Source organism: Hesperophylax consimilis, chromosome 10, assembly GCF_061612785.1.
Source record: "Hesperophylax consimilis isolate HC1 chromosome 10, BYU_Hcon_1.0, whole genome shotgun sequence".
NCBI classification, from domain to species: domain Eukaryota; kingdom Metazoa; phylum Arthropoda; class Insecta; order Trichoptera; family Limnephilidae; genus Hesperophylax; species Hesperophylax consimilis.
In genome coordinates, this window is record NC_142845.1 from 690,185 (window position 1) to 703,873 (window position 13,689).

Genomic DNA, 13,689 nt, shown 5'->3' on the forward strand with positions numbered 1-13,689 from the left:
CGACAGGCAACTCGCATTGTAGAACCGCTATTTAGTCTTCAAAAATAAAATATGAGTATGAAAAAGTAGTCTTTTTACAATGGAAACTGTAAAAAAAATAACTGGAAATCCAAAATCAGGTTAAAAAAAAATCCAAAATCAAATATTTAATTTGACCCTTTACAAATGTTTTGCAAAATGAATACTTGAAAGATGAGCGAACGCCTGACGGTCCAGTAAGAAACAAGGCATTGCGTAGAAAAGTTCCACACACCGTTACTTTACTTTACTTTGGTCTGGTTTTTTCAATGTACGCTCTTCAGCGGTCAAGGCACAACATAATGTTGTAGTTTTAACAAGGCATTCTTGATCCCTCCTGGTGCCAAAAAGAATATCTCATGGTTTGCCATCAGCTCTTCGAAATGGTACCCAGATTTTGTGTTATGGCATGTCCATCTCTTCTGACGTTTAGTGCTAAAACCTGATAACATGTTCCATAAATAATTAGAGCATGGAAATCAATTGCAAGTGTCATTCTCATGAGAGTTTTATTTGCAGGAGGGGAGACGGCAGAGATGCCAGGAATGTACAAGCCGGGAGTGTACGATGTTGCCGGATTTGCTCTGGGCGTCGTAGAGAAATCACAGATTCTACCAAAGCTGAATGATATTAATGTAAGAATCCTGTATGCACTTGCTGAAGTTCTCGGCTTTACGCAGAGTTTTAGAAATCAGACGTAGATAGTAATTTTCCTCTTATTTTAAACATCAAGTTTGCAAAATTTCATTAAAAATCAAAAGGAGTGGGAAAAGGGGATGATCATGGTTTTTTAGAAATTTCATGCAGACAGTAACCTGCCTCTTGCTTTGAAGGTCAAGTGTGCAAAATTTCATCAATCTCTGAATAAAACTGTAGATTTGAATAAAAAACAAACACCCCACTAACATATATACACATATGTATTTAGATGGTAAAACGTCATGTAATAATAAACAGTAATAATCTCCACAGCTCATGATGGAAATGTGCATATTTCATGAACATTTTGTTGTTTTCCATATTTCAGGTTGGGGATGCAATTATTGGACTCCCCTCAAATGGTTTACACAGCAACGGATTCAGTCTAATTCACAAAATAATGGAACAAAACAACTTAACGCTGCACAACAGAGCACCTTTCAGCGAATATGGCCTCACTTTTGGTAAGTTTTTGATATATGTACATTATTAAAATATAAACTGGTCCTCGACTAGCTCACAGATCTAGATGTCCCCCTCTGACACCCCAACGTACAAAAGAAGTATTCTCACAAAATGGTAAATACTTGTCAACAGGTGAAGAGTTCCTGCGACCTGCCAAGATATACGCCGAGTGCGTCCTGCCTGCCATCAGAAGCGGCAAGATCAAGGCCATCGCCCACATCACAGGCGGAGGGCTGCTGGATAACATTCCTCGCATCATCCCCGAAGATCTGCGGGCACGGCTCAACGCAGACTACTGGCACGTCCATCCGGTGAGCATTGCAGTAGAACCCCCTCCATATAATATAGAAGATACAGTCAACCTGTGGTGGTTGCACATTGAAAATATGATGATTTGTCATATTACGAGGCGTATCCAGAGAGTAAGTGTACTGAGGCTCTCACGACTTACGTGTAGCCTGACTCTTCCCCTCCGCAATGAGACCGGTTCAAGGTCAGTATGTTGAGAAGTGTCGACGCGACAACACGTTTCGTGAAAAATGTCAATCCAATCTCCAATCTCAATTTTTGAGGCGCTGCAAACTCCATGGAGATGAATTTCTCCGCTCCATCGTTACTGGAGATGAAACTTGGGTTATACACTACCGCCTGAAACCAAAAGGCAGTCTCAACAGTGGCGTCACACCTCTTCACCCTCCGCTCATTGATAATAAATTTAAATTTATTGACAAAACTTTGTCTTTATTAATATGTATTGCAGGTGTTTGCGTGGATAGCCGACACGGGCAACGTGGAGGACTCAGAGATGTGTCGCACCTTCAACTGCGGGCTGGGCATGGTAGTGGTGGTGTCCCTCGAGGACCAGGCAGAGACCATGAACGCGCTGCGAGGGTACGGAGCCATGGTGGTGGGCAGCATTCAGGCGCGTCCCCCGGGCGGCGACAAAGTGCTGGTGGACAACTTCTCCTCGGCACTGGAGTACATACGCCGGTTGCCCATCCTGCCGAGGAAGAGGGTGAGTTCACTAATCAGTCTCGGATACTTCAATAGTTTTAGGTTTATCAGTATATCAGCAAATTGATTTAAACACTATAGAAATGCGCTGGCTTACTATAATGAAAATTATAATTTTACCATTATTTATGATGGTAATAATTATATTTTATTAGCGTAGACCCGTGAAAAATCACAGGATATTATAATTGTAGAAGAGAAATAAATAATAGAGAAGAGATTTCAAATATAGAATTATTAATTAATTAAAATAAAATAATTTTGTAACCTACTTTATATCGCTAGTCTGAATCGTTCCCAAAATCAATTCCAATTTTGAAAATCAAAGCAACCTGAGTTACACAAAGACACATCACCGAAATTATTATTTTTGATATCAATGTTCTTTTCTACCATTGTTTCCGAATAGATATATAGCCAGAGTTAATATATTACTTACACATATGCATTGCTTGCATATGGCATGTTTAAAACTACTTGTTAATCGACTTTGCTCTTTCAATAATTAAACGTTTCACAAGTCACTGTTGGAATGTATATTTGAAATCTCTATTGATCGTTACTTGAATAATCGTTTTCCCACCTGTGTTGTTTATTTCTTCCAGTCACCAATTAATTTCATATAAAACTTGTAAAAAATAGATTGCATTGGTCTTTTACCCCATTAATCACCTTAATTAACCTCTCGAGTGCCTGTGTATCCAGTTGACACAATCAATTTTTTTTTCTTTGAGACATTTTGAGCTTAAGGTAGATTAAATACTATTTATATAAATATATAAACACATTATCTGATATTATAAGACGGTAATTTATAAAAACATCATTTTGTAAAAAACAAATAAGTTATTACGAAAATAGAATCAGCTGGCGGATGACAAAAATTTTCTCGGGCGTCCCCGACTTCTGCTACCATTCACATTTGCATCATATATTCTCCTTACACTCCTATCTTCGCTCATTCGCTCTACATGCCCAAACCATCTAAGCGTCCCTTTCTTAATCTTACTCATTACGCTTACATCAGCCTTGCACTCTTTGCGGATCTCCACATTCCTCACACGATCAAACATGGTTTTACCACACATACGCCTCAGGGATCTCATTTCAACAGCATTCAATCTACTTTCATCCTTTCTTTGCCAGTTCCATGCCTCACTTCCATACATCAAGGTTGGTACCAGCACTCCGTTGTGGACTGCTTCGCTTCTTTGGACAATTTTTTGTTAGCGCAAACGGCGTTCAGTCCTCCATTAATGGAATTACCTGCATTTACCCTTCTTTCAATATCTCTGTCAGCCTTCCCATCTCTCGTAAACATACTTCCTAAATACACAAACTCATCCACCTGCTCCAAGTATTCCTCATTCACTATTATATTGCACACTGTTTTCGTACTCTCTCTTTCAAACACCATTACTTTAGACTTACTTACATTCATCATCAACTCATTCTTCATGCATACTTGTGTAAATTCCGTAAAGGATCTCGGTGTCGTCTTTGATCCCGAACTGAAATTCTCTGACCACATATCGCAGCTCACTCAGTCTTGTTACAAACTTCTTGGGTTCGTCATTAGAACATGCAAGCAGTTCAATAACCAAGATGCTATGTTAGCATTAGCAGAAGAAATTCCTCAGGTATATGCGGACGCATGGAACCTATCCTAGGTTCATGCACCATATCGACTTACTTGAGGAAACTAATTCTGTGAGTCTGGAAACTAGGCGGAAGCAAGCCTAGCCATTATATTTTTTAAAATTTGGAACAATTTTATCGATAGCCCATTCCTCTTGGGATGCTATGATTTATATGTACCAGACCACTGCAGCCGAAGTCGATACCATGACCTATTCAGAGTACCAAAAGGCAAAACCGACGTCTTGGCAAAGCATGGCATTACTAGGCTCCCCTCCCTCTCCTCCCTTAGTTCTTACCACTCCTGGTGCTATTGAACTAACCAGTAAAGAATTTAGATGTAAGTGACTGTTCTCTAAATCACACCCCAAAATTCTTCCTAGAATTCCGCGGCACACCAATAGTTAAAATATATAGGTATTAAATTGATACACAAATTTTACAATAATTTTTTGTTTTCTATTTGAAAAGTGTACATACATATAACTATAACATATTTATTTTTACGCAATCTTAATAATTATTATGAAATAATAATAAATTAATGTGATACCTGCGATTTTTTCAATGAACACAAAAGTTATATATTCGGTTCGATTTTTGACAGCGCAACCCGAAGTTCGGAGACAAGACCTTTTAAGCATGACCGCTTATCATTTTTAATTAATTCAAGCGTTGAAAAACTTTGCTCACATAAATATGTTGTTGAGAATGGAAGTAGTGTTAAGATTGCTTTCTCGGAAATGCGAGGATATTCTTTTTTGTAAAAAGCACACTGTGCAGTTTTCAACAATTAACACCTTGCTCTGGAGGAACATTGAATAAATGTTTAGTTATAATAATTACTATATACTACATTTTGAAAAATAGACAATATTATGAAAAATAATTTGTCATTGTGTAAAATACATAATGAAATATTTTAACAAATACATTGAATTTGAGCGAGGCACACTTGCATCGCACACCGGTTGCGGAGCACTGCTCTAAATGACCTAAAACAATTATTGAAGAGTCACTTAGCTAAATGCTGATATGATGTAAAATTGTACTGTAACTGGAATGAATGTTCTGTTGTACAATAAAAAATAAAAAAGTTAAGTATGTATGTAGGACTGTAATTTGCAATCCATACACTAGCATATTGTGTAATTTCATTGTGAATTTCCATCATAAAATGGATACTGTTGTTTTCTATCACTTTAGGTATAGGTGTTTTTTGTCATTTAATTGTGGTTTTCTGTTTGACACTATTTTTGCTGCAGTACATTTTTTATTATTAATAAATTTTGCTTTATTTTTAGGTAGGAGTGTTGATCTCTGGCAGTGGCACCAACCTGCAAGCGCTGATAGACTCTACGCGGGACCAGAACCAGGGCATCTGCGCCGACATCGTGCTGGTCATCAGCAACAAAGCCGATGCCTTCGGGCTGCAGAGGGCCCAGGTGGCCGGCGTCGCCACTAAAGTAAGACCCTATCAAGTAGTTTCTCCCTGTCCAGCTAAGCTTGAGGTGTTTCTAACGCCATCAAGGTAACGCCATGATGGCCACTAATCGACGATCAGCGCCATTCTGAATTTAAGACATTTGAATGATTCTCGTTAATCCGCCTAGTCAAAGAGTACCAATCTATTAGCGCTTTTAGATATTGCTAAAAACCTCACAGTACAAACTTTGACGTATCAAGATAACAACAGAAGAAGAAGTGCCCTATGGGGTTATTTCATGATCCAATCGGGGCCTATATTTCTATACAAAACTGTTTTCGAAATTCAAATGGGATGGACATTTACAAAGTCAGGCGGATGTAACTGAGATGGAACACTGGGCTGTTGGGCTAAATCGAACATTTGTTTCTATTCAAATTTGTATGGAAGGCACTTCAAGTGTTATATTCTTTTTTCTATGGTCTCTACAATAAAAACTATTCCAGTAGAGGTAATATCCAAAGGCAAAATGGATGTATAAGGTTGACACTGCTGTTGCGGTGCTTCCATACTGTGCGCGGGCACTATTCTTCAACACTGCATATGTAGGGTTCCTCCCACTAGGGGTTAACCCATTCTCTCTGAGCCTCCACAATTTAAGGCGGCTATCTTCGAAGGCCTTCTCTCCGAGTCGCCGTAGTTTATGCCACTTAACAAAATATTTATTTTCACGTAAATAGTAGTATGCATTGCCATCTAACGGTTTTTTTTATTAATTTCTAAAAATAAAATTTTCTATGTTAAAAAATAAATTTTGTATTAAATAAATACAAAAACCAAGATTTATGTCTTTTTTACAACATCAATAAAATCAGGATAATTTAGCACAAAAATTAATTCAGTTGCTGTTCAGTTATTGCAGTTTCAGTAAAAATAACTTTGCATGGGATGGGTTAAGCGCCAGTTCTCGGCACATTGCTTTTGATCAAATTATGACGTCGTTATTCACAACCGTCATACTTACACTTGACGGCTGATCACAGTTTGATTATTAGCTAAAACGAGCAGAGAATTTGCATTTAAAGGGGGACTATTCAAATGGCCTCAGACTGTACATTGGAAACTTACGTAATTTGTTATGGGAATATACTAATATTGTTATAACCTTGTGACAGGTGATTCCCCATGGCGAGTACAAGGCCCGTGAGGACTTTGACCGCGCTCTCACCACCGCCCTGGAGGAGGCCAAGGTGGAGCTGGTCTGCCTGGCGGGCTTCATGCGTGTACTGGGCGCCGCCTTCGTGACGCGCTGGCGGGGCCGCCTGCTCAACGTCCACCCCTCCCTGCTGCCCAGCCACAAGGGTATGCACGCGCAGCAACAGGCACTGGACGCGGGCGACGAGGAGAGTGGCTGCAGCGTGCACTTTGTAGACGTGAGTGCCAATCTTTCTATATGTCAATTCTATTTATTCGTAAAATGTACTCTGCACCTCCAAAGGGCTTCTTTTATTATTATCCGCTCAATGGTTCACCATTCGTCCACGCTGTCTATGAACTGCCCCGTTTGGCCAAGTATTGGAAAGGGTTTAGGATTTCGACGGAATGCTAGGTTCGCTTTGAAGAAGGCTTTGGGCAGTTGAGTGTGTACAATAAAACATCAAATATTTCATAGTAAAGGAATAATTCTTTTTTGAAGCGATCAACGTTATTTAAAAATATTTTGGATCTAAACATACAATAAAAGAATTAAAAATACATAGGGCATTCCGCTAACTTCCTTATTATTTTCCAGGCCGGAGTTGACACTGGGCCAGTGCTGGTTCAGGAGCGCGTGGCCATTCAGGAGAACGACACCCTGGAGAGCCTCAGCGAGCGCATCCACCAGGCCGAGCACCGCGCCTACCCTCGCGCCCTCAGACTGCTGGCCGGGGGGAGGGTCCGCCTGGGCCCTGACAACCGCCTGCTGACTGTCTATTAAACCAACCAACCTCTTACCCCTCATGAGTGTTGGCATTACAATTATTCATCAAATTTTACAGAAATACTACAAAATCTACCTTGACCCTTTTCTATATCTGTTTTAAGTTTTCAAACAAATCCCACTCCTGTGCAGCTGTGAGACCTTTCAACCTTTTTCAATAATATAAATGTAACAGTTCGACTGCTGTTTAAATTTCTTAGTGAAGACTTTAAAGTTATTAAATTAATTACATATGTGATAATTTTCTCTCTTTGATTTCATCCAGTGGTTTACTTGTTGAATAGAAATTTTTTATTGTTGATAGATAAATATAATTAATTTTTATCATTGTATAATTTTTCAAAAGCATAACCAATTTTTAAATGTGTTTTTTTTTTTTAATATAAATAATTAAACATTCCCCTTTAAGTTGTTTCATTTTTATATAAGTGTTCAAAATTACATTTTTGAATCATATTTTTTAATGTTTTAGTTGTTATTGAGTAGCATTATGATTTACATTATTTTTAAAGATGTTAAACATAGATAATGAATAATATGTAATAACAAATGAACTTTTCATAATATTGTGAAAAAAATTACTTTAAAATGGCCAAAATCTCTTTCTCACAAAGTCAACATGTTGTCCATTTTTTATATCCATTCTTGTCCGAAGATTTGAAACTCAAACTTATTTAAAATTTAAACATTTGTAACGGCCCATAAATACTTATGAAGATCTGATTTAAAACATAAACATAAATAATATACAGAAAACTTGTGAAGAATTAAAGAGATTAAACATTAAAGAGATTTGCATAATTTTATAATTTATTGTTATATCTGTGATCTGTGACAGGATGGCAATAAACTTCTTAACTTAGACTTATATGTAAATAACACCAAGGACCAATAAATGAACATATGTATAATTATGTTTGAAAACTACCAATTAATTGAACTTTATAGATAACGTAATGATAATATTGTATTTGTATATTTCTATGACATTTTAAGAAAATAAAGTTTTACAAAAATATTAACTTGTTTTTAATTACCCTATAAACATGGCGATTTCTTAATTACATAACTCGAAAGGAGAACTATTACTGCTTAGTGGCACAATCTGGGCACCGCCACCCCGGGAACCATTTATTGGATAACCAGCACCTCTGCCGTAGGACACACCCCAAGTGGCTCGCTATGTTTGTTGACTCAGCAGGGGTGCCCGGGTTCAGGGTGCGCCTGCCCACCAGCTACGTGGTGTGCCAGATCGGGGAGGTTGGTTTGGGGAGACCCTTTGACACATCGCCGTGTGCTGTATCGGGAAGGATAGATCATACGTCCGTCACTCCTGGACAAACTGATCCCTAGATTCCTACCCATCCCTCTCTTTCCTTCGTTTCATTAAAAATACCCTCCACACAGCATCCCCAAAGATGACATAGTAAAATATGAAAGGAAATTATTTTCTTACCTGAGTTTTGTGTGTAAGGGGTGTACTCTTAGCATGTCTAACAGGTTTGCATATAATGAGCATGCTAGTCTCGATAAGATCTCAGTTTGAGATAAATTAAAGATAGATAGATAGATTAAAGGGCCCGTTGAGGAGATGAATAAAACCTTCCGATTCATCATCGGAGTCGTGAATGTCTTTGGTCACCTCTTTATAAAACTAACACAGCAGTAAGCTTTATTAAATAACACGAGCGACCCAAGTTGAAAACAAAAATGATCACAACCAAAATTGACTGTTGACATCTCCGTCACTATGGTTTGATAAGGTTCTAACTGATATTGACTGTTGACATCTCCGTCACTATGGTTTGACAAGGTTCTAACTGATATTGACTGTTGACATCTCCGTCACTATGGTTTGACAAGGTTCTAACTGATATTGACTGTTGACATCTCCGTCACTATGGTTTGACAAGGTTCTAACTGATATTGACTGTTGACATCTCCGTCACTATGGTTTGACAAGGTTCTAACTGATATTGACTGTTGACATCTCCGTCACTATGGTTTGACAAGGTTCTAACTGATATTGACTGTTGACATCTCCGTCACTATGGTTTGATAAGGTTCTAACTGATATTAACTGTTAACATCTCCGTCACTATGGTTTGACAAGGTTCTAACTGATATTGACTGTTGACATCTCCGTCACTATGGTTTGATAAGGTTCTAACTGATATTGACTGTTGACATCTCCGTCACTATGGTTTGATAAGGTTCTAACTGATATTGACTGTTGACATCTCCGTCACTATGGTTTGATAAGGTTCTAACTGATATTGACTGTTGACATCTGCGTCACTATGGTTTGACAAGGTTCTAACTGATATTGACTGTTGACATCTCCGTCACTATGGTTTGATAAGGTTCTAACTGATATTGACTGTTGACATCTCCGTCACTATGGTTTGACAAGGTTCTAACTGATATTGACTGTTGACATCTCCGTCACTATGGTTTGACAAGGTTCTAACTGATATTGACTGTTGACATCTCCGTCACTATGGTTTGACAAGGTTCTAACTGATATTGACTGTTGACATCCCCGTCACTATGGTTTGACAAGGTTCTAACTGATATTGACTGTTGACATCTCCGTCACTATGGTTTGACAAGGTTCTAACTGATATTGACTGTTGACATCTCCGTCACTATGGTTTGACAAGGTTCTAACTGATATTGACTGTTGACATCTCCGTCACTATGGTTTGATAAGGTTCTTTTTTTTATTTTTTATATTTACTCCACACAGGAGGCCCTGAAGAAAATAATTTCCCTCAGGGCCTATGTCATCTTTGGGGATGCTGTGTGGAGGGTCTTTTTGTGGAGAGGAAGGAGTGAACATGGGTCTTGAAGAGTCCCATGTTGTAGGAGGGAGGAAACACAGAGGCCGGCAGTTCGTTCCACAGCCGAGCTGTTGAAATTAAGAACGAATCGTAGAAGCGACCCGTTCTCATGTGACAAGTGTCAACTGTGTACAAATGTTGGGCGCGCGTTTGGCGTGTATCCCGACTACGCACCGGTGCCGAAGGGATCAATGACGCTAGTTCCTCAGAGCATCTTCCATTGTAATACCGATAGAACAAGGACAGCATACCTACCTGAGGCCTGTGCTCTAAAGATTGCAGTCTGTTTGTTAAGATTGGGGAATCTATCAAACGGACCGCCCGTTTCTGCACAGAGTCAAGGGTTTTTTTCAGGTATTTTGGGGCTCCAGACCAGAGATGGCTGCCAAATTCGACAGTAGGGCGCACTTGCGATTGTACAGGGTAAGCAGTTGTGTACTATTAAAGTATCTGCGGGCCCTGTACAGTACGCCCAGCTTCTGAGAGGCCAACTTTACTCTGGCTTCGATGGAGCCCCCGTACCTGAGCTGGTCACTTATAGTTACACCAAGCATATCAATGGAAGGCCTGTTCGGAAGATTGCTTCCGTTGAAGGAGACTAGATTATCATTTGGATCCCTTTTAGACGGTTCTAAGGTTCTAACTGATATTGACTGTTGACATCTCCGTCACTATGGTTTGATAAGGTTTTAACTGATATTGACTGTTGACATCTCCGTCACTGTGGTTTGATAAGGTTCTAACTGATATTGACTGTTGACTAGAAGTGAGTCGTTCGCGAACGAGTCGGCTCAGTGAACCGGATCTTTTTGCGGATCCGTAAGATCCGGTTCCCAAATTAGCTGCTCACTCGTTCGCGGATCAGTAGTGACTCACTCGTTCGTGTGAGCCGGTTCACTCGTTCGCCAACGATGAGTCGGTTCACTCGTTCGCGAATGGTGAGCCGGTTCACTTGTTCGCGAATGATGAGCCGGTTCACTCGTGCGAGGACGGTGAGCCGGTTCACTTGATTTTTGTGAGGAAATTTTTGAAATGGAATTCTGTAGCCACTTCCCCCTCTCACGGATTTGAAATATTTAGCGGGGAGTATGTATTGTAAAATTTATTTTGTGGGGAATCATGTTTCTCAGAAATTCTGTAATCCCCCCCCCCACGGATTTCAAATATCTTGTGGGGAGTGTGTATTTTAAATTTTTTTTTTGTGGGGAATTATGTTTCTCAGAAAATCTCTAACAACCCCCTCCCCCCCCATGGATTTCAAATATCTCGTGAGGAGTATGTATTCTGAAATAATTTTTTGTGGGGAATTGTGTTTTATAGAAATTCTGTAACAACCCCCCCCCCATGGATTTCGAATAATGAAAGGGGGAATCACGCTCACGCAGAATATTTGTGGGGAATATGTGGGCAGAATTACTGCAACTGAAAAACGGGTTTAAAAAATTAGGCCAAGATTCGCTGGCAACACTGCCGGTGACCCGCTCAATTGAGCCGGTTCACTGAAGCGGATCTTTCAAGTGAACGGGAATTAGTGAACCGGCTCCCTCAACTGAGCCGCTTCGCCCATCTCTACTGTTGACATCTCCGTCACTATGGTTTGATAAGGTTCTAACTGATATTGACTGTTGACATCTCCGTCACTATGGTTTGATAAGGTTTTAACTGATATTGACTGTTGACATCTCCGTCAATATGGTTTGATAAGGTTCTAACTGATATTGACTGTTGACATCTCCGTCACTATGGTTTGATAAGGTTCTAACTGATATTGACTGTTGACATCTCCGTCACTATGGTTTGACAAGGTTCTAACTGATATTGACTGTTGACATCTCCGTCACTATGGTTTGATAAGGTTCTAACTGATATTGACTGTTGACATCTCCGTCACTATGGTTTGATAAGGTTCTAACTGATATTGACTGTTGACATCTCCGTCACTATGGTTTGACAAGGTTCTAACTGATATTGACTGTTGACATCTCCGTCACTATGGTTTGATAAGGTTCTAACTGATATTGACTGTTGACATCTCCGTCACTATGGTTTGACAAGGTTCTAACTGATATTGACTGTTGACATCTCCGTCACTATGGTTTGATAAGGTTCTAACTGATATTGACTGTTGACATCTCCGTCACTATGGTTTGATAAGGTTCTAACTGATATTGACTGTTGACATCTCCGTCACTATGGTTTGACAAGGTTCTAACTGATATTGACTGTTGACATCTCCGTCACTATGGTTTGACAAGGTTCTAACTGATATTGACTGTTGACATCTCCGTCACTATGGTTTGACAAGGTTCTAACTGATATTGACTGTTGACATCTCCGTCACTATGGTTTGACAAGGTTCTAACTGATATTGACTGTTGACATCTCCGTCACTATGGTTTGACAAGGTTCTAACTGATATTGACTGTTGACATCTCCGTCACTATGGTTTGACAAGGTTCTAACTGATATTTTCGACCATAATGACCTTTGAATGGGAAACCTTTTCTTTAGTTCAAATGAATGACTTAAAATAATTTAGAAGTCATTCTGTTGTGTATTAACGAAGTTAGTAATGTGCCAAAGTTCTAACATCGGACACTTTCAATTTAAATTTATTTTGACATCAGTTCTAATGTTCCTTTGAACGTTTTGTTTACGGATTTTTTTGTGTCTTTATTTTCATTATTATTAATCTTTCAGGCCTAGACATATTGATCGTTATATTTCTTAACTAGCAACCAGTGGCGGCTCGTGACTTTTGGGTGTACTAGAGTGCTAATATTATAAAAAATGGCATTTCTGATGTTGTTATAGCTGAAAATGATTTTTATTTTTTTTTCGAAAATCGATTTTTTGTATGAAGATTTTCAGGAAATTTCAGTATAGCCGTGCGCCGCACGGAATTCCTGAAAATCTTCATACAAAAAATAAATTTTCGAAAAAAAAATAAAAAATCGTTTTCAGCTACAACAACATCAATTAAGCCATTTTTTGTAATATTAGCACTCTAGTAACCCAAAAGTCACGAGCCGCCACTGCTAGCAACCTGCCCCGGCTTTGCACGGGTGCAATGTGTAATGTGACGTCATAAGTGTCAGAGTGATTTAGACACAACCGATCCATTTTTATCTCTTTGACATTGACAGTTTATAGTTCCAAACAGTGCATTTAGTAATAATTTAAAATATATTTTACCATACATGCACTTTTTAATTTTTTTTTATTTATTATTCATTAAGGCTCTATCGGGCTTTTACGAATATTTTAATATTTTATTGTAAACATACATTTTTTTATACAAATTACCGATTTAGCGACTTTATTTAATGTTTAAATATTGAAGTCAATATTAGTGATTTCTAAACGAAAGTGTTCAGTGCCACACTGTCCCGGAAAGACAAAGGTCCTGGGTTCGAGTCCCAGATGTGACCGTTTCCTTTTCTGATTTTTCTGTTTCAGATTTTCGTTTAGAAATCACTAATATTATCTTCAATATTTAAATATTACAATTTGAGGTTTTACTCAATAAAGTTATTCCGAAAAATAAATATTTATTTAATATTTTTGCGAAATTTTCTTTACCACATAACTTTAAAAATGCTGTT

The 13,689-nt window shown here is 38.7% G+C and overlaps 1 protein-coding gene across 2 annotated transcripts in view; it reads left to right on the forward strand.

Moving 5' to 3' along the window:
• The window catches only part of Gart (trifunctional purine biosynthetic protein adenosine-3 Gart), a 58,023-nt gene extending 49,764 nt beyond the window's left edge, over positions 1-8,259 (forward strand). For both annotated transcript variants that reach the window (XM_089636399.1, XM_089636398.1), the window contains exons 15-21: positions 538-653; positions 1,046-1,181; positions 1,315-1,493; positions 1,943-2,197; positions 5,139-5,300; positions 6,436-6,693; positions 7,053-8,259. In XM_089636399.1, coding sequence (XP_089492525.1) covers positions 538-653; positions 1,046-1,181; positions 1,315-1,493; positions 1,943-2,197; positions 5,139-5,300; positions 6,436-6,693; positions 7,053-7,238 — 1,292 coding nt within the window. In that variant the 3' untranslated portion in view covers positions 7,239-8,259. The remainder of the gene's footprint in view (positions 1-537; positions 654-1,045; positions 1,182-1,314; positions 1,494-1,942; positions 2,198-5,138; positions 5,301-6,435; positions 6,694-7,052) is intronic.
• The last annotated feature ends 5,430 nt before the right edge of the window (positions 8,260-13,689 follow it).